The sequence below is a fragment of the Carettochelys insculpta genome, chromosome 1, assembly GCF_033958435.1.
Source record: "Carettochelys insculpta isolate YL-2023 chromosome 1, ASM3395843v1, whole genome shotgun sequence".
Lineage (NCBI taxonomy): Eukaryota > Metazoa > Chordata > Testudines > Carettochelyidae > Carettochelys > Carettochelys insculpta.
The window spans coordinates 361,548,904-361,571,373 of record NC_134137.1 but is presented as its reverse complement, the minus strand read 5'-3'; the positions used below and the strand labels follow the sequence as shown (position 1 = coordinate 361,571,373).

The following is a 22,470-nucleotide window of genomic DNA, read 5'->3' as shown; positions in this document are numbered from 1 at the left end:
GATAGCATCTGGGTTATCTAGGTGAACCAGAATGATAAATTGATCTAGAAAATGACTAAGCAGTAGAAGTGACATTGATTAGATTGTGTTCAGTGTCTCTGCTTAGTGAGATGCGAAAGTAAACAAGCAGTCCAGGTGATGCAAAATAAATTAAAATAAAAAAAAACATTGTTTTACTATTTGGAGCAGTTAACCACACAAATTGAGAAATTTGTGTTTAAATGGATACAAGATCAAATCCTCAGGTTTTCTAGATTTTGGACGTACACATATGTATACCAGTAAAGAATCTGTCTGAGGAATTTGTAATTTCATGGTTTGCAAAAAAAAAAAAAAATATGGTGGATTATTTCTTGGGTGAGAGATCTTTCTGTTGACTAGCTCCACTGTCAGCCCTGATCTCCACCCTTGTAACTATAGTAATGGACACACAAAAATAACATAAGGACAATATTTTTATAAACAAAATTGTTTTAATTTGGTGTGTGTGTTAGCTTGATAAGTTATCTCTAGAACATTCCTGCTGTTTGTTTCCTCTCCTTGGGAAACCGCATCTAGCCCTTTCCTGTTACTTTGAAACCCTTATTCAGGCCCAGCCTTACGGCAGGGTGAGCAAGGTGTTTGCCTTGGGCTACACAGCTTCAGGGCCCCACACTTCAGCCGGCCAGACCTCAGTGTCAGTGTGCTGACTTAGGCCCCACCCACGCATCTTGGGCCCAGCAAACTCTTTGGCTGGATCTGCACTCATTACTCCTAATTTGCCAAAGTTGCTTTGCAATTCGGGTTTGTACATTTTCAGTGCCTATGTTTTGGGCACTGTCTACACACCTGAGCACAGTAGAACTGGTACCAAAGAAAGAAAAAACACAACAAATCATTCAACCAGAGAGAGAACTGAAAGCAACCAGAGGGAGGACTGTGTTTTTCTTTTTTGTGTGTTTTTGTTTGTTTGTTTGTTTAGATGGCCAGAAAAGCTAATGGAAAGAAGCCTGAACTTGACAATAACTAGAACTTGGAGAAAAAGCACCAGTTGTCTTTCATTTTGGTCTGGTATATATAAGGATTATAGTAAACAAGAAAGATCATTGATGATTACTACATCTCATTGACACACGTCTTGAATAAGTGTCATTTTTGGATGGTATTTGGTGACAAATGACACATCTGTATTTGGCAAAGCTGAATTATTTATTGCTTTGCAGTTCTGCAGTTTTTAAAATATGTAAATGAAATTAGAAAGGTTTGTTATAACTGTCCATTGGTAATGCTCTGCTTCTCGATGCAGTGGATACAAACTTGCCTTCACACACAGTTGAGCCCATTTCTGGGTTATCAAAGATTGAATTTCAGTTGATACTTGCACATTCTTAGAGCAGGGGAGGTGTGAATTGTGCCTTATTGCTCTGGGCTCTAGGGCTACTTGCAGAACATGATCAAGGGGAGAGAGAGAATATAATATAAGGTGTTTTAGGCTGGAGTGTTCTTTAACTAGGGCCAAAGGGGAAGCACTGATACCCTGAACCCCTACAACATTACTCCCATGAGTAGCTGAGTGGTGTTGTCTCAAATAACAGAAAAATAATTGGATCATTATCTAGGTTTGGCATACTTGATCTCAAGAGAACAGTGCCGAAAGAGTTTTTAGAAACAAAAACCATTAAGCAACCACAGGAAATATTATAGTGTTGTTAAAGCTTTCTTGTTCCATGGGTATTCGAAAGATAAAGTGGGTGAGGAAATATATTTTCTTGTACCAACATCTTCTTTTAATCATCCACTTAACCTTGAATGGTCGCTTGAAGTATGTTTGATCTGTTAATGCTAAACAAATAATTTTGTCTTGTATTTGTCTGTGATAGTCTGAACAAGTTTCCCAGATACAAAGAAGAGCCCTAGGTAAGGCTCGAAGTTCCTTTCTCTTGACCTTTCTCTTATTTGGTCCAATAAAAGATATTACCTCACCCATCTTGTCTCAGTACTAGTGATGTTAGTTATATGCAAAGATGAAATTCTTATAAACTTCTATTTTCAAGCATTTGCAGCTTTTTCTTTTATGGGGAAAGAGAAAAGCTGCCTGTGTTGACATTTCTCTTGCTTGTGTAGCACTCTGAATTGATAACATTTTTGTGGTCCATTTTGTATTTAGTTATCGAGGCATGACTTAAAGGTCTTTTGTTCATTCTTTGGCTTCTGATCACTCAAAACCTGACTTATGTTTAAAATATCAGATTTCCATGGAAGTAGTCAAGAGCCCTCATTGTATTTGGAACCAAACTGGGTTAGAGAGATCTTAGCTTTTCCACTAACTTTTTAAGTAGGCACTATGCCAGGGTATGAAATTCAGTACATTGAGACAATAAATGCAGCTGCCTTTAACACCATCTGATTGCATACATATGTAAAAGGAAATTTGAATTTCATATCACACTTTGAAATAAATGTGGATAAGGCATTTATTTCACAGTGCAATCATTTCAATAAAGGAAGGTGCAGTGCTTCTAATCTACTCAGCTGCTAGCTCTGTAGTGATCACATTCATATCTACTTCTCCCCTTCTGCTCAGCCTCTAATATCTAATTTACTGAAATTTCATTCTGGATATTTTGTGTCCATCTGCAATGGAACATAACAAAACCTGAAGGCTATGTCTACACAAAAGACTTTTCCCAGCAAAACTGGGCTTTGGTCGGGAGAAAGAGTGGAGTGTCTGCATGCAAAATGCACTTTGTCAACAAAACCCAGCAAATCCATTGGCAGCATTTATACCTTTCCCTGTTAAGGTATAATGCCTCTCTCAACAGTGTTCTGTCAACAGATCAGCTGCATGAGCACACCGGGACACTTTTGTTGACCCACAGGACTTCCAGTTCATCAGGCAGCCCTGTTTGCAGAGCTTCTGGTCAGCCATTCTGTTGAGAGAGGGCCCGGCAGTCTGGCTCCTGTCTTTTGACAGAGCCGATTGCTCTTTGGATCTGCTTTTATGTGTAGACATAATATGTCAACAGAAGTTTTGCTGGGAAATCCCTTCTGACAGTGACTTCTGTCAATAGAGGCTTCTTGCATAGAGGTGGCTGAACTCCTGGGCTTTTTCCTCTCAGCTCTTCTAATCTTTATTAAGCTCAAAATCACCTTCTTATCCCTCTTTGCATCCAGTGCCCAGACTGTTGCCACATCTTGATGTTTCTTTCTATACATTTCATATGTTTTTTTCACCATATTGTTTCAAAAATACATTGCTCTTTGGTCACTTTGACTATGGTAAAAACTTTTTTTCCCTGATTTGTCCTTATTCCTGTCAAGTCCATCCAGAATGCTGCTAAAACAATCTTCCCCTTTCACCGCTCTGACTATACTATTTACCTGCTGAAATCTCTTCACTGACTTTCTTCTCAATGGCTTCATAACACTTTTATGTTTCTGACTATTTAGTTTTCCTTACCTAAACTCTGATTTCCTCCTCATTTGCTCGTACTGCACTGCTCTATAGCTTGTTTTGCATCTTTACTTCCTATGTTTGTGTCTTCTATTCATACCCTTTATGTTTGGCAATCTCTGTTATTCTGGCACAGTCTCTGTCTCCAAGAGTTATAGTTCTAAATGAAAAATAAATAGATGAACCAAGGGCAGGGGTGAAGAATTGCAGCATGTAAAGCTGCATCTACATGGCTCCTGCCTTTTGGAAGGGGCATGCAAATACAGCTGATCAGAAATGCAAACAAGTATCTTAAGTATCTTGTGCCTCATTAGTATATTCACATGTGATTTGGCTTCTGGAGGAGCATTTCTGGAAGCCAAAGCAACTGTGTGGAGGGGGTTCCTTCAAAAGTAAGCCCTCTTTCAAAAGCACCCTTCTTCCTAATTTTTTTCACATGACTGCTTTGGCTTTCAGAAATGGCTCTTCTGGAAGCCAAATGATGTGGTGATATGCAAATGAGGCATGAGATATTTAAATCTGTGCCTCATTTGCATTTCTGATTGGCTGTATTTTCATGCCACCTCCAAAAGGGAGTGGCCATGTAGATGCTGCTAAATAGAAGATTATCATTGTTTAGATTCATGATTATTCCTATGAAAACTACTGTAATTGCCTTCTACAGGGATTGCACCTTCCTCTGGAGTCTTATATGCTGGGCTCTATAATCACTAAGAGATTGAACCGCTAGTCTGATCCAGTATGGCAATTCCTACATTTCTGTATTACCATTTGGCAGATTTATTGTAGGCATCGCAATGGAATGCCTTGAAGAGGAGGCTTGCATAAGGGACAGAGTAATGCCTGTGCAGAGTAGCATCAGAAGTGCATTGCATGCATCAGGACAGCATGGAAGAAAGTGCAAAATAACACCAAACAGCTGCTATCTCTTAATTTAAATCCCTACTTAAAATTAATGTCCTGTATCAGTGTTTCTCCACTATTTTTTTAACAAAGTACCCATTTAAAAAAATCATAAGTACCCCCACTACCTACACTTTTCGGACACACAAGTATTTTTCTACCACTATAATACATATGTTTAAACAACTTAATTGTAACTAATTGGGTGAAAGACATTGCCTATAGGCAATAAACTTGACATTGTACTTAAGACTGTGCAAATAGGATAAATGAAAAAAATTAGATGAATCTAAATTAAGTCCAACTTTTTTTTCTAAAAAAGTTTTTTTCATAAAAAAGTTGAGAAACATTGAGTTAATGTACCTTTTGGAAGAGCTCAAAATACCCCCATGGACCTGTACCCCCAGATGAGAACAACTGTCCAATATGAAGCCTATCTACTTTAATGTGCTATAGAGAATGTTGTAACCAGGACACAAAAGTAATAATTGTATTGCTAGATCTCATTGGCCATGTCTACACTAGCCAAAAACTTCGAAATGGCCATGCAAATGGCCATTTTGAAGTTCACTAATGAAGCGCTGAAATACATATTCAGCGCTTCATTAGCATGCGGGTGGCCGCGGTGCTTTGAAATTGACGTGGCTTGTCCCGATGGGGCTCCTTTTCAAAAGGACCCTGCCTACTTCGAAGTCCCCTTATGCCTATGAGCAGATGGGAATAAGGGGACTTCAAAGTAGGCGAGGTCCTTTCGAAAAGGAGCCCCGTCTGGACGAGATGCGCAGCGGCGAGCCACGTCAATGTCACACACAGACACCCACACACACACTTCCTAGAACTGGAAGGGACCTTGGGAGGTCATCTAGTCCAGTCCCCTGTGCTCTTGACAGGACCAAGCACTGTCCCTGACATTTATTTGCCCTTATTGGCCTCCTCAAGGATTGAACTCACAATCCTGGGTTAGCAGGCTAAAGCTCAAACCACCAAGCTTGAAGCGCTGCAGCCATCCGCATGCTAATGAAGCGCTGAATGTGTATTTCAGCGCTTCATTAGTAAATGTCGAAATGGCCATTTGCATGGCCATTTCGAAGTTTTTGGCTAGTGTAGACATAGCCATCATGTGCAGTGTGCCACTGAACTAACTAATATTGTAAATGTCTTTGGACAAGGTATTATCTGTCTTTTGTTTTGTTCAGCACATTCCAGACTGAAAACACACCATAAATAGAATGTGCCTGGTAACACATCTGTTTAATCTGTCTAAGTATTTATGCTCCATTAATCAATATGTTATATGAAAGCCTAGCAATAATTATGTAAGGTAAAAAGAACCAGTCTAAAGAGAGATGGTTTGGTCCTCTATTCTGTTTTTACATACACTTTTGAATCTCACATCAAGTGTGTATTTATTTTATTATGTGATCTTTTGGAAATTATTTTCCCTTCATTTTTTCCCATTCTTGCATGCCCTGTTGTAAAAACCAACAATATAGATCATGATTAAGAACTGAACGCAGGACCTCCGGATCATTCAAGCAAGAGAGGTACCACTGACATGGGCATAGAAAGCAGTGAGATACAGGGGGTCTCCATCTTACAAATGGGTTCTGGTCCAAAAGTTTATTTGTAAGATGGTTGTTTGGAACTGGGAACATATTTTCCTATGGAAACAATGTTGGAAGTGGCAGTCAGGTTCCCAGGCTAGCCATCAAAACCCTATTTAACCCATAATGTGCTGTACTGCAAATACTGTTTATTTGCAATTGAAAACAGTAGACATAGGCTGGGTCTTCATGTGCCCCTTACTTTCGAAAGGGGCATGTTAATGAGCAGGTTCGAAATATGCTAATGAGGCATTGCAATGAATATGCAGTGCCTCGTTAGCATAATGGCGGCCGCGGCAATTTGAAAGTGCGGCTTTTCGAATCGCGCGCAGCCCGTGGAGACGGGACCTTCCAAAAGGACCCCCTCAGTTTTTGAAAGCCCTTCTTCCAATTACCAGATAGGAAGAAGGGCTTTAGAAACTGGGGGGGGGGTCCTTTTGGAAGGTCCCATCTCCACGGGCAGCACGCGATTCGAAAAGCCGCACTTTCGAATTGCCGCGGCCACCATTATGGTAACGAGGCGCTGCATATTCATTGCAATGCCTCATTAGCATATTTTGAACCTGCTCATTAACATGCCCCTTTCGAAAGGAAGGGGCACGTGTAGACCCAGCCATAGTGTTTTTTTGTTTTACCTTGAATGCAGGTGCTTGAGGAAAGGCAGGTTTAATTAGAGGAGGATGAGGAGGCAGGTAGAGATTTAGGAGCATTCCCCAGCCACTCCAGCCCCTGTAGGGTCAGCCCTGGTTCCAGCAGCCTCCATTCCCATTCTCTGACCACCACCTCCCCTCCTCCACAGGCTCTGAGCTCGTTCCTACAGCCAGCCCCATCTCCTGGCTGCCCCTCATCCTGCTGCAGACTGAACCCAGCCCCCAATCACCAGGAGACAGCAAGTGGTGCAAGTGTGGGCCAGAGGATTCCAGAAGAGCAGAGGGCATCTCAGCAGCCAGCAACTGGAGAGAAGTGGCAGTTTCCCCTCTAAAGTGTTGCTTCTCTCCAGCTGCTGGCTTCACACCTGTTCCTGGTGCCTCCAGAATCCTTTGGCCAGCACTTGCACTGCTCACCATGACCCTGTGCCACTTGCCTGCTCCCTGAGGCTGCAGGTGAGCTTTTGTTTGTATGTGCAGACACTTGTAAGTTGGATGTTTGTAACTTGGGGAGTGACTGTACTCATGTTTAAACACTCCCTTTGCTGGAACCAGAACCAAAGTGCATGAATATCTCTACTTGGTTTCCTTTAGTTAGTAGTTGTATCAAACTGTCTGTGAAGGAGATGCATAACACATACTCGGCCATGGATTGTTCTGAGATAATGTACCTGTTTGTTCATTACATTTTGATGTCTGTAAAGGGGCAGATTATCTCAAGTTCAAAAGCTCTTCATGTTGTAGATCCTAGTTATAGTTTAGCTCTCTGCAGTAGGCTTCTGTTTGGTAGCACATGCCTTTAGAAAGCACACTATTTTGAAAAAAAAAATCATTCCACCTTTACTATATTTCAGTCTATCTCTTCTGACATTCAGATAACATATTTCACATGTTTTCAGTGGTGCAATGTGCTGCTCTTCTCCTCTACTTCCCTGTTACTCTCTACTTCCAATTTATTGCTGAATTGGAATATTCTTCATGATAAATAATAATAATTTACCAATAGTTGTCTGTATATATTTCATTGTGCCCTGTGTTTGCTGAGGGATGGCTTGGTAAGGTGAGTATTAAATACATATTATTGAGAATTTAAACAGGGAAATTGAGGACACTCATTTATGATTTCAACTACAGTTATAAATCATCAACTCTGTACATCTATATTAAAAAGCCTCTTGAAAAGCATGTGCAATAGTTAAAAATAATGCTCTCACACACTGGATTATCTAGTTATTGAGAGGAACATAAGGCCACGTCTACATGGGCAGCTTCTGTCGACAAAACTGGGCTTTTGTCAACGACACTAGATGAGCATCTACACAGTTAAAAGGATCTGTTGAGAGTTTATTGACGAAACTCGGCTGTTCAGTTGGCAGCGTTATCCCTGTTCCCAATCAGGTATAACATCTCAGTTGAAGGTGTTTTTGTGGACAGTGCCTGTCTAGACACTTCTGTTGACAGAGGGCTTCCAGATCCCTGGTCAGCCCTGTTTGCAGAGCTTCTGGTCATCCATTCTGTTGAGAAAAGGCTGGGAAGTCTGAATGCTCTCTGTTGATAGAATGACTTTCTCTTTCAATCTGCTTTTGTGTGTAGATGCTATCTGTTGACAGAGGTACTTTCGAGGTTTCTCTGTCAACAGAGGCTGCCCGTGTAGATGTGGTCTAAGAGTGTTTGACATGGGATTGGAAAGAACCTCTTGGGTCATTTAATCCAGTCTTCTGCTGTCAAAGTGAACCTCATTATACAGTCCTAGTCATGGGGGAACCCTGATTATGACTTCTGTGAATTTGAATCCACAAGCATAAAGGCACACTATTTTGTGTAAATCTAACACAGTATTGATAGAAGTGTTTTTCATTATTTTCTTTTTTGATAAATGCTAAGGAAAACATCTTATATTGGATATAAACATTCTCTGCAATGTATACAGTTCAAAATCTGGGCATTGTGCTAGTGAATCAGAAATAAAAGTGACCAGGACTAGAAATTTACTGTAAACAAAAATAAGTTACAATTGTAGCCTCTAAGTCAAGACTTCCTTGTAGCAGTAGAAATAGCTTTGACACATCAAGCCCTCTAGAAATCTTAATCCTGAAGAGCATTTATTACTGATGAAACATAAAGAACACAATGCAAAATAAGAAAATACTAGGTGTTTGAATCCCTCCATAAACTATTGGAAGTATGAGTTGCAGACAAAAGTTTTAAAGAATCAGATTAAAATTATTTATATATGTGTTCATTTTAGGTATTAGTATCTAAGTATATCAGATTCAACTATTAGATACAATGGTGGAAAGCCATAGTTAAGCCATTAATATGGGAGAAAGTACTGTAGAGTTCCACAGGTGTACCAGGGACCAGAATCTGACCCTCCAAAGTGTTCAGTCACTTATCTAAAATGTTTCTTATCTCCTTGTGTTAAAATGAAATGTCTGCTGTAAAATTTTCCGATAGCAAAATGTTTTTATTTTTCTCCACAGAATGATTGGAGTTGCACTGCTACTAAATTGCAATTTACACATTGCAGTGAACTGAAATAATTTGGGACTTTGGATCAATTAATCTCCAGAATAACTCCTTTAATTCTACTTTGCCATAAGAAAGCTCCATTTAAAGTGCATATTTTTAATCTAAGTAGAATTTCTAGGAAGAACCGATGAGCTCCTCAAATGCAAGTGCTAAGCATGTACAGGTTGAACCTCTTTAATCTGGAACTCTCTCATCCAGCAAACTCCATAATCCAGCATGATTTTAGTTAGCTGGATGACCACTTATCGTAGTTTTGGCCAAGTGTCCCATGGTCCCATAAAGTTTGTTTAGAGTCACCAGTCCTGGCTCTGTGTTCTCTGCTATAATTTACCCTTAAATGTCTTCTAATAGACCAGTAAGCAGGGAAGTGTTGGTGATGTGCTAGAAAATATTGACCTCCCGTGGTTTGGCAGATTCTCTCATCAGGTACTGGTCAGGTCCCAAGAGTGCTGTACGACAGAGGTTCAACCTGTACAAAATTATATTATTTCTTTCTGAAGTATTCCTGATTAAGAACCCAACACAATTTTTGTTTTTTTTCCCCCAGAGGAAGATTGCACACTTATATTAGTACTCCTTAATTTATGGCAGGGTCGTATGAAAAATCTCATTGTCCTGTGGCTTCACGTTTCCTTAAAGCAAAAAAAAAAAAACCCACAAAAAACAGTGATTCTAAGATGATCATTTTGAATAGAAAATACTCTAAAAGCCTTTTAAATACTCTAAAAGCCTTTTAAGCAAGTTAGCTGTAGCCCAGGAACCTCTCCTGTCCAGTTTTTAACACAGGTAAATTATACATTAATCTGCATAGCTAAAGATGTCTACTGCAGTGAGCCATCTGCACTGGTATTACTGTTGCCCAGCAACTGTAATTTACTACTGCATCAGGTCATGTGATTTTTGGAAGCTGTTTTCTGGATAATCATGGGGCAGGAAGTGTGGATGAGTCTTTCTTTGAACAGACGGAGTAAACTGTAATCAACTCGTCATGATAGTCACTTGGTTGGATGCCTTTTACGTAGAACAGATGAACTTTTATTGATTAGCCATTTGTATACTACACTGTTGATTTGCAACTTCCTTGCTTGTTAATCTTCCACATTTTTGCAAGAAATTAAATCTTGAGACAGTAATGAAACCAGTCTGCCTCTATTAATCCTCAGAAAGCAGTGTGACAAATTGTGGGCTGTTTTCTTTAGTATAAAACCTAAATGCTGTTTTTAAAACTAGCTTTCATGGTTCTGCAAAAATTAGGGTGAAAACATAAAGTTATCAAATTATCATATTAGTAATTTTATGATAGCTTTTATATAAATGCTATGATTGAAGTTGCAAATGTTCCAGAAAACCTTTCTGCAATCCATAATGTTTAGCATTGTTAATTACAGTAGCATATTATGGTATATTTTATGTTTCTGTTAAGTGAAGGAGTTAAAATGAGTTTCTGTACATTAATACATTTTATTTTTTTTAAATTATCACAGTTTTAATTAAAACATTTAAAAGACACACATTAAAATGCTACATTATTCTTTAGTGATTGCATTAGCATTACCAAAATATAAGATGTACCAATAGTGCCACATGATCATTACTGTAGTTGGGAGGCTGCTTATTTGCTAGACATTCTGCAGTTTGCTGACTATTTGATGAGAATGTAACTTCTTACTTGTATGGGTGGTTATTTCTGGTTGAGCTTATTTGTCTGCGGCTGCTTCTACACTCTCACTCTCCCATTGGAGGTGGCATGGTAATGAGGCAATTTGAAGCAGGCTAATGAAGCACTAATGTGCATATTCAGTACTTCATTAGTATAATGGCAGCTGCACAAATTTCAAAGTGCAGGCTTCGAATTGCAGATTAACAGTGTAGATGCAGGCATCTTTGCAATAAGTGCCCCACTTCGACATTCCCTTACTTTAATCTAGTTTTCTAGGAGTAAGGGAATGTTGAAGTGGGGCACTTATTTCGAAGCTACCCCCTCTACACTGTCAATCTACAGTTTGAAGTCTGCACTTTGAAATTTGCATGGCTGCCATTATGCTAATGAGATGCTGAATATGCACATTAGTGCCTCATTAGCCTGCTTTGAATTGACTCATTACCGTGCCCCCTCTGATGGGAGGGTGAGGCTGTCTGCACTAGCTCTCAACTTCGAAGGGAGCATGGTAAGTAGGGTGTCAGGAGATTACTACTGAAGTGCTGTGGTGCATATGCAGCAGCTCATTAAACTAAATCCCCCTGCGGCAACTTTGAAGTGCTGGTTCACATGTAGCTGTGACTAACCCGATGGTACTTTGAAGTGCCTGGGCCTCAAAATTTTGAGGAGTAAAGGGACTTCAAAGTAGCCCAGACATGTCGAAGTATTGGTGAGTTAGCCACGGCTACATGCAGGCTGGCACTTTGAAGGATGCCACTTTGAAGTTGCTGTGGGGGAAAATTAGCTTAATGAAGTGCTGCATGTGCACCACAGCACTTCATTAGTAATCTCCTGACACCCTACTTACCATGCTCCCTTTGATGTTGAGAGCTAGTGTAGAGACAGCCTGATTGTGTAGAAGCAGCCTGTTTTGATAATTGTTACTGAAAGGAGTCTCATTGAGCTGTAGTGTTCTTAAGGCTAGAAGGGAGCACTAGATCTCTTAGTCTCACCTTTGCACACCATGAACCATTCAACATCTCTCAGCAATCACATGCAAAGCCCAACACCCAGAGTTAGACCAAAGTGTAAGAGCCTTCAGGAGATTCAACAAATAATTGTCTTTTCACAGGCAGAGAACAGGAAGGACCAAGGTACAGCAAGGCTAGTGCAGTGGCAAGGAATTAATTAAGCGAGATATGCCCAATGATACAGTGATAAATGATTTTCATTTGAGGTGGTTAGAACCTTTTTATGCCGATGAGACCCCAAATCATCACTTTTAGCATTGTCAGGATTTCTGTAGAAAGTTTTTTAAAATTAAAAACATATTTTCAATGCACATAAGAATGGCTGTTTGGAGTCAGATCAATTGGCCACTTATCTTATCTTCTGACAGTGGCCACTACCAGACAGTTCTGAGAGAATGAACAGAGCAGGGCAATTCTGAGTTATCCATCTGCAGCTTCTGGCAGTTGGATGCTTTTCTTGGTGAATTGCCATTCATGGACCTATTTAGTTCTCTTTTGAACCCAATTATATTTGTGGGCTCTGCAACATCCCATTGCAATGAGTTTTACACATTGAATGCAGTCTGAAGTAATTCTTCCTTTTCTTTGGCTGAAATATGGTGCCTGTTAATTTTCTTGGGCAATCCCTGGTTCTTGTATTAAGTGAAGGTCTAAGTAACAATTCTATAGTCACTTCATCTGCACCATTCATTATTTTATTGTATAGGTCATATCCTTCCTTGTCTCCTTTCTAAGTTGAACAGTCCCAGTCTTTTTAATACTTCTTGTGGAAGCTGTTCCATACCCCTAATCATTTTTGTTGACCTTCTTCATACCTTTTCCAGTTCTAATGTATCTTTTTTGAGATGGGACGAGGAGAACTGTGTGCACTATTCAAAATGTGGGCATATCATAATTACATAGTTGCATTATGATATTTGCTGTATTATTTATCTTTATTCTGATGGATCCCAATATTCTGATAGCTTTTTTGACTGCCACTGAACATTGAAGGGATGTTTTCAGAGAACTATCCACAATGACTACAAGTTCTTTCTTGAGTGGTAACTGCTAATTCAGAGCCTGTCATTTTATAAGTATTGCTGGCATTATGTTGCATTTATTAATATTATATTCACCTGCCTTTTTGTTGCGCAATCTTCCAGCTTTTGGAGATCCTCATATAACTTTTTGGTGCTCAGATTTAGACTTACTATCCTGAGTAATTTTGTGTCTTCTGTAAATTTTGTCGCCTCCCAATTCACCACTTTGAATATTTTGTCCCAGTACATATCCTTGGGGAACCATGCTATGCACCTTTCTCCATTGTGAAACTGACCATTTATTCCTACATTTTGTTTCCTACTCAGTCACTTACTGATCCATGAGAGAATGTTTCCTTTTTTCCTGTAGCTGCCTAGCTTGATTAAGAGTCTACAGGAAAGGATCTTTCGAATGCTTCCTGAATGTCCAAGTACATAGTATCCACAGGATCACCCTCAACCACTTGCTTATTCAATTCCCCACTCAGGTCAATATCGTCCAGCAGCGTTATCAACACTTGCTCTGCTTACTGGGCTCTTAAAAGATATTTAGGGCTAAATTACACCTAATAACAGCACAGAACGCTGAGAGCTGTAAATATATTTTATGAGATCATGGGAAATTACATTGTATAAAATTGTTGCTGACTTGCATTTTAAGGAACTAATATTATATATGTGGAAATTTGTTTTTAAAATAAAACTGAGATTCTTGTCTCAGGTTGCTATTTCATGCTTGGGGAGCCACATGCACATATTTTCCCATGCTGTGAATTCAATTCTAGGTCACACTCTGGTGCAGAGTTAGGTCTTTTAAATACATTGAACCCGATTCTCATTTACAATGAGGCTCCTTTGCACTTCGTCAGTGTAAAAGGTTCATAAATCTTTATACTGTTCTGGGAATATATAGGGTCCTTCTGTTTTCTACACACTTTAAGGCTCCTCTACAGTGCCAGGAGACTTAATATGAATGTTAATTAGATTCGTTATATTAAAATGTAGCTTTGCTCTGAGAAACGGCTGTTAGAATAGTTCCATTTTTATTGTGTCTCAGTGAATGTTGTATCAAATGTGCTCAATTTGAAATTTTAAGATGCTTCTTTACCCTTGCAGCCTGCGTGGAAGTTTAGTCTCACACAGGGTTATTCACAATAATAAAAACCCCACAGGTCAGCTAAAGCATTCTGTGACACTAGTGCAAGTCCCTTGCTTTAAATGTGTTTGCACGGGGATTTCAATTCTATTGATTATACAGAAGAAGGAATAGAATCAAACGCATCCTCGTTTGCGTTGTCTCTGCAGGACTACAGAAAATTGTGTGGAAGTATTACATCCATATTTTTGCCACTGGAATCAGCATTTATGACTCTAAAAGGACAGAGAAAGAAGAACCGTTAAAAAAAGATGGTACAAGTTTTTCTTTCATGGTCGCTCTGGATAGAGGGTGTTGGTAGAAAATGGATAATAAGCTTACTTTGGAGCTCCTGTTTTTAACTAGTACAGTCATTAGAAAACTGTTGTATCTTTGAACATAAGGCTAGTTTGTCTGTGCAATGAATTTTAGCAATTGCTTGCTATTTTGAAATAACATAATGTTCACATCAAAGAACTTGGATATCAGGCTTGTGGTTTCCGTATTACAGTGCTGATGTCTGAATAAGCATTACTAGGGAAATATATACAGCATGAAATCTTAAATTTTAACAGAAGTGAGGGGCAAGGGAGTGGGAAGAAGCCTGTGGCAGATGACAGACTTTTCATTCTGTGATGGGGCAAAAAGTTTCATTGATACTGTTAAGCAAAATATTAGATGTTTGGAAGCACTAAGTGCTCATGTCAGATTAAGGATACTGAGTTACTGAAAGTAAATAAAACAACAAGCTTATTCTATTACTTTATGTCCATGAGGTTTTGGTACATGTTGAGCCAATGCTCCTTTTTTATGAGAATCTATTTTTATTTCTTTTAGAAAATCTCTCTTTGGGGTGAACTTAGCACACTGAATTTTTTTTTTTAATTTTAAATGACTGGAGCAGAGGAAAGAGAAATCTTTTGAGGAAGGCAAGTGGGAATTATTGTAGTTGCTATTAGGTTAATGTTGGCTTTCTTTATAGATGCATGCAGCTGTCTTGGATTTCAATTCAAATCTCTCTGAGTTATTGGGGGCTTATTCTCAACATTTTGTTTCTCCTTTAAATAAAGTGTTCATCTTAAAAGCATTTCTGTTGACATATATTACATACAGAATCCATGTATTTTAAGTATCCTGGACTGTAAACTGGAGTCAGACTAATGCTCCCTGAGTGTAGGTGTGTGAGGGGTGGGTATGAAAGACTGTTTAAAACTTATCTTTTCATTCCCTGAGTCTATCCATACTCTGTATGTTGCTGCTGCTCTCTTCCAGGTTAGAGCCATTTCAGGGAGTGGCCGGTAGTTCTAAATGGCTAAAAGTTCAGCCACAAGATCAAGATGGTATTGTGATGGTCTGAGGATGGACAAGGGGGACAAGCATAGGCTCCTGTATTCCCCCAAAGAATCCACTGGGGGGAGATACACTAGATTTACTGCCTTTTTATGGTTGCTCAGTGGCGAGGCCACTAGTGGATTTGATCCTGAACAGAAATAGATGTAGAGTTTGGGATTTGGGTGAGGGCATTCCTGCCCATGATGCATCGCTCTGACTCCTCACTCTTTCTCCTTTTATGATGACCGTCATTGAATAGAGGGGAAATGGAGACTGAGTTGCTCAGCTTCCCACAAGGTAAATTTTACATTGCCAGTAAAAAGAGGGAAGAGCAACATTGGATACAGCCCATGCCTACTCCCACTGAAGTCAGTAGCAAACTCTTTGATGGCAGCAGACACATGATCAGGCCCACAGTTCAGTATGTTTTAGTGGATAAAATACAGCTTTTAGCGTAATTTATATTACAGCTTCTACAGTTAAACTCAGAGAACTTTGGGGTTTTGGTACTTACTTTCTTCTCCTAAAATGTATGGGAGGAATTTGTGGCTAAAACAAAAGGGAGGTTTACATTACGGGACAGGACAAGGGGCAGTGAGTGATCCTGATGTGAAATATTGCATGTCAGTCACTCTCCCATCAACTCCAGTATTCCACCAGAATGAGGAGAGCAAGGCTGTTCTAAGTACTTCAAATTCAGCTATGCTATTCACATAGCTGATGTTGCAAAACCTAGATTGTGTTCCCACAATAGGGCTTAAAAATAAGTGAATCCTCTGGGTTTTTTTATGTCAGTTGTATGAGTCATATTTTAAAAGCTTTATATTGATTCAGAAAGTAAAAACAAAATCTAGTATATGGAGAAAGTTAATATTGTTGATGTTCAAGTTAGACTATATTGCAAACTGCAGTACATAGTGGACCCCTTTTATCCATTTAGACTCTGATTGGACACTGTAATCAGGCTGGTTACGACCAGGTTATATGTTAACCACTCATCATATTACATGGCGAAGAAAGTATTTGAAAAAAATTAAAAGGCCACCTTTATTTTTAAATGTCTTTATTGATGATAAGAGAGACAAGGTAGGTGAGGTAATATCTTTTATTGGATCATCTTCTGTGGGTGAAACATTACACAGACCTCTTCTTCAGGTCTCAGAAACTCAGTTTCACAGCTAAGAACAAGGAGGACAATTTGTTTACTATAAATAACTAATTCATATTTCAATTGACTGTAAAAGGTGAAGTGGTCCGTTAACACTTCTCCAATCATGTTAAATGAAGGCATAAAGGGAGAAACAGCTCGGTAGGCTTATTAGTGGATTACTGATTGCTAGACAAAAAAAGTCATGGACTGAACCAAAGTGATGAATTTAAGCTCTCAGGTTTGTCTTTTGAAAGTGTTGTGAAGGTTTCTGTTGAGGATGAGGGTTAATAAGTCAAATGTTGAGTGAATGCATTATGAATCACAAACAGTTACTTAAGTGATTTTGTCATTTATCATTTTCCTGTGTGAGTTCATTTGAGAGCAGAGTGACAGACACACATTTTTGGGCTTTTAGTGCAGTGGATGAGGTATATCTCATGTTGCGGTAGGCATATGCACGACCCATATACCAAGAGTTATGTCTGCGGGTTTTGTTTGTGTTTTCTGTTAAGCTGTGGTGCCACTTTGTGTTGGTTATGTGTTAGGGACTAACTTCTGATGATGAGCTAGGAGATATTGTGGAGATATTTGAAGGCCAGAAGATGGTGATTAGGAAAATATTTTTCAGGGTAAAGTCCCATCAAGTATGAATAGTAGTTGGTTGATGCTACCCCATATGAGTTCCAGTATGGGGTGGTAAGTGACAACTAAGGCTATGTGTACACAAGACCATAACGTCAATTTTAAGGTACTTAACTCAATTTTACAATGTAACTGTTCTCACTGCAAATACCATTCCGTCAAATTTGAGGGTCACTAAGGCTGACTTTGTCAACCTACCCCTCCAATGTGGTATAATGACAAGTTCAAATTTACAAGGTTGAACTAATGCTAGTGTGGAAACAGTGTTACTTTAAATCAGTTTTATCGGTCTCCAGAGGTATCCCACAATGCCCCGATTGTATCCATTCTGGCTGCTTTCACCTCTGCTGCTCTCCACGTCTTCAGGAAGTAGGAAACAGGAAGCCCTGCACTTTGAATTTATTTTATTTGCCATAACACACCGGCAAAAAAGCCCCAGAATGCAATGGGGCTGAATGAACTGTGGTATAGGTGCCCACAATGCACTGCTGCAACAGTCGAATTTTGGTAATTTCATGGGGATGCACTAAGTGGACTTTGTGAGCACATGCAGACACTCATGGAAGCTGAGGCAATGCCACCTTTGTGCTGGACCAGTGTTCTGCTTGCTCCGTGCCAGCTGCCCTACTGGCCTGCTGCTGGTCGCACCATCCGTCTGCTGCTGCTCCTACCAGCTGTCTGCCGGTTGCGCCATCTGTCTGTCTGCTGCTCCACCTTTCTTAATGACATAATCTACTTCTGTGATGGAGTGTCTTTGGTGAAGGTGATTTTGGGCATCTAAAGGTGTATATATACTGGACTTTCTCCTTGAAGCATATTATGTAGTATCTGGGTGCTTATCTGTAGACAACAGACCTCGTGTGTGTGTTCTGGATGGTTACTGAGTCTATGAGGGTAGTTGTGATTTTTTTGCATATCTGTTTTTTGCATATCTGTGAGGTTTTTGCATATAGTTGTCCATAGGATTCTGTTTGTGTACCTGACTTTTTATGTCCAGGAAGTTGATGCTGGTGTCAGAATATGCCATAGATTTTTATAGGTGGCTGATGGTTGTTGAAGTTGTGGTGTATATCTACAAGGGACTTTAAGTCATCTGTCCAGTGGCTGAAAATATCATTAATGTATTTCAGGTATATCATTGGCTTTGTGGTACATTTGTCCAGAAATACTTTTTTCAAGAAGGCTCATGGGAAGTCATCCTAGTACTTAACACTGTGATACCATTGATGATAAAACAGAAATTAGGGGTAAAATTCATTTAATTTACTTTCATTATGCACCATTTAAGCCACCAAAATAGGACATAATAACCTTTGTGCCTGCCCTGTGTACAGCAATAAATTTTATTCTATTGTAAGTCAGTCAGCTGAAATTAGACTGGCCTGTTCATGTTTTGATTTTAATCATTTTCGCTTTTTGGTTGCCATGCACTTATAAAGTATTTGAGTTGCAGATACTGCAGAGGAGTGTTTGAACCCAACCAAAAACACTCTTAGTTGAAAATGGAAGACAAAAGACAGTGTCAGTATTATACTGTATGGTTTTGATTACTGTTAAACCTGCTTCTGGTGCCTTAACAGTGGTCCTGTAAGGGAAGCAGTTATAGCTGAGTTCATTTTCCATAGCATATGCATATTATACACATCTGAATAGTTAGAGACAAACTAGGTTGCGTTTGAAGAGGCTGTGTCTAAATGTTAAAAACTCTTTTACCGTGATTATTGAAAATGTATTGTGGGTAAGTGCAGAGGAAAATATAATAAGTGAAAAGCTGTCTGGAAGAATTTAGTTTTATTTTCCATTGGTGAAGCTTTCAGTGAATTTAATGGGAGTTGCACACTCTTAAGTGAGATCTGAGGTTGTCTCTTAATTATTTTGTCCTGTAAGCTTGTTTTATCCCCTGGAATATCCCCGCACCTTCCCCACATCAGATGTCCTGGTTTTCCTCTTGGGTGGTAGCATGGAGGAGGCCTGTGGAGGGAGCAGGCTGCATGATTCTCTCTTCACTTGGACAGTCAAGAGACCATCGAGAATTCTGTACTACCCAGTGATCTACCCAATGTGCAGCTTCTTTTGTCCTTGGCAGTTTGGCTCACTCAGGAGATATGATGTCACTGGCCTTGTGGCTGCATCTGGCCCCCACCTTCCCCTCCAAAGGGAATAGAGACGATGGAAAATAGGAGATACTGCTGTAATGAGCAGCACTAATTCTCCTGCTGGAAATTGTTGCCTTACAGGAGATCGTACCAAACTGAGAGTCTCTCACTCAGCTTTTCTCCCTGAAATATTTCCCCAACATTTCATTTTATCTAATTTGTGTCCTTCCCCCTCCTATTCTGTGGGTAGCAATGAAAAGCCTGGGGATGGCATGTGATACAGATGTTTACCTAGCTTCCTCTTCATCTTCCTCAGGCCTGATGTGTGATTCTGAAATCCTCTGGTGCCACAATCACAGTTGAGCAGATGGTCTTTGGGGAGAAAGAATGCTGTGTTTGTTCTTCTCTCTTCTCTTAAAATAGTTATGGGGGCATGCGCTGAGAGCAAGAATGGTCCAGAGGATAGGGAGGTAGGCTGAGTCTCAGATCTCAGTGCAATGTTCTGCTCTGTGATGTTTCCTTGAGGCTTTGGGCAAGTCATCTAGTCCATTCCCCAGCTGCAAAATAAGATTTCTTTCCCTCACAGGGCTGTTGTGAGAATAAATACATTACAGATTGTGAGGTTCTGGGATAGTACAGTAATAGTCTCAGAGGTACAGAAAATAGATGAACTATTCCCCGTATTCCTCCCTTTGTGCTGAATAATGGAGATTGCAATGGTGCTTGTGGTAATTACTCTTGGCTCTGCTAAGCCTGATAATGATGTGATTGCAGGAACGCCTAATTACGGATCAAGTACCACCATCGTTTTTTAAGCAGAGCTCCTTTTTCATTTCATATGAGACTTGCACTCAGACATTGATGGTATGAAATGGTTCTACATAAATATATGGAATTCATTAGCACACCTCTGCTGTTAATTCCATAGGAACGTATCATGTAACACTGTGACTTTTTTTGCCCTATTTTATAAAACATTACCAAAACTACAAGATCAGGGACTTGATAGTTGCACAGTTAAAGGAAATTGTGCATTTGCTTCAGTTCTAATCATTATAATTATGGCTCTCCATTAGCAGCATTAATTTGCCAAACTATTTTTGAGTATTATTATATTAATTATTAGTGTCTTGTTTTTTATTGGGTTTTTTGGAAAAGCAGTGTTCCTCTTGAATCAAAGTTGGCAAATCAATACTGTGCCCATAAATTTCCATGGTACCAGAAATGCGGACTTGTTCTGATGGACAGCATTGCATTATCCTAATATTAATTATTTAAAAAAACAAAACTTTTTTTTTTCTCTGCAGGTTAAAGAATGGCTCTGTTTAAACTGCCAGATGCAAAGAGCACTAGGTGGCGATTTAGCTCCTGTTCATGGTCCTGTGTCGCAACCTCCTCCACACAAACAGAAAGCAACCTTTATACCTTCAGCAACAAAACCACCTTCCCAGCCTCAGCAGCCGACTCCAAAGAAAGATGTTGCTCAGAGGCCTACTCCTTCCCAGTCCCCAGAACCTAAAAAGCCCCCTCCTTTGGCAAAACAGCCCTCCATGCCTGGCTCTCCCCCTGTGAAATCAAAGCAGCCAGCTACTGAGTCTGCTACCCCACATATCTCCCAGCAACTTGAACCCACTCCAAAATTTGACCAGGTCAAGCCAATGTTGGTTGAAGATAAGCAAAAGAAGCCTGCAGCTGACAGTGTACCTGTCTCTTCAGCATCTGAACTAGAACAGAATCCACAAGCTCCCAAAACTCCATCAATACAACAGAAAGCAATGGAACCCCAGAGACCGGAACCTGCCAAGCTATTGCAGGGCACCCGTCTGGCTGGCGAGAAGACTGTTGTGCCTGATTCCAAAACTTTACCACAAGTGTCACGGCAAAAGTCAGATCCTAAATTTGTTTCTCAGCCTGGGTCAGACATTAAAGGTGCAAAACCTGTTGAGCCAACACCAATGAAAGAAGACCCTAGGAAGACACAAATAAGAATAATCCCCAAACCTGATGACAAGCAGGTTCCAAAGGGACAACAAGCCGCTGGAGGCCCCAAGCCTGTCCCAGTGCAAACAACACCTCAACCTCAACAGCAACCAAGGCGTTTCAGTCTAAACCTGGGAGGGATCACGGATGCCCCTAAACCACAGCCTACAACTCCACAAGAAACAGTTACTGGGAAACTTTTTGGATTTGGTGCTTCAATCTTTAGCCAAGCTTCAAATTTAATCTCCACATCTGGCCAAGCAGGAGCTCAATCCTCAGGCCCTTTACTGGGCTCTGCTACTAAGCAACCTCCTCCGCCGTCTCAGGTTCCACCCAAAGAGGCCAGTCAGGCTCAACCATCTCCAAAAGTAGCACCTGTGAGAAAAGAAGCCAAACCTCCTGTGGCTGAAAAATCAGAGCCACCCAAGGCAGAACACATTGTAATGGGTAAAGGATCTGAATTAGAAAAAAAACCTCTTGCAGTGAAAGACAGCAAGCCTCAAGTAGCTGAATCTAAAAAAACTGCTGGGCCATTAGAACTGGAAAAAACTACCCTACCTAAATCAACTTGCCCTCTCTGTAAAACTGGACTAAACATTGGTTCTAAGGATCCTCCCAACTTTAATACATGTACAGAATGCAAGAATATTGTGTGCAATCTCTGTGGATTTAACCCGATGCCGCACATAATGGAGGTAGGCAATGGTATTTATATTTACTCTAAAAATGGTAATAACTGATTTTCTACATTGTGAAAGTCAAAGCACATTTTTAGTTAACAAGCGGTACTGAACACTTTTAATGCTTCATTTGTGAGCTTGTATTTTTAATTAAATATTTCTGAAACTTGGAGGGTAGTCAAAATTGACTTCAGTTGAATTTCCTGTGTTTTAAAAGTGACTACTCCAGCACAGTATATTTCCTAGGTTTTGTGGCAAAAGCAGACCAATAATAATGAGACTGATAATGATGATTACTGAACCCTTTGAAATTAGTGTTACTATAGCATGGCAGATTATTGTACTCCGTCTTCAGAGCTCACCCGGGGTAAAAGCTCTCCTTCATGCCTGTCGATATAGCAACATGAGCATGGTTTATTTCCATCTCCCCCTCCTTTAATCAGTGAGCACTGCTGAATGAAAGGCTTTATTAATTGTTAGTTGCTTTTCCCCAGCAGATTCTTTTAACTTCTCCCTAAATCTGTTAGGCAGTGTTCTACTTCAATCATCAGTTTGCATTAAATCCATTCTGATTCTCGACTATATGTGGCTCATTTTGATGTGCTTACTTTAAACCTAAAGTTCCAGGGATATGTGTGCGCAAA

At 39.8% G+C, this 22,470-nt stretch overlaps 1 protein-coding gene across 1 annotated transcript in view; it reads left to right on the top strand.

Moving 5' to 3' along the window:
• PCLO (piccolo presynaptic cytomatrix protein) overlaps positions 1-22,470 on the top strand; it is a 539,688-nt gene that overhangs the window by 8,589 nt on the left and 508,629 nt on the right. The window contains exon 3 of the mRNA XM_074984167.1: positions 20,474-21,841. Coding sequence (XP_074840268.1) covers positions 20,474-21,841 — 1,368 coding nt within the window. The remainder of the gene's footprint in view (positions 1-20,473; positions 21,842-22,470) is intronic.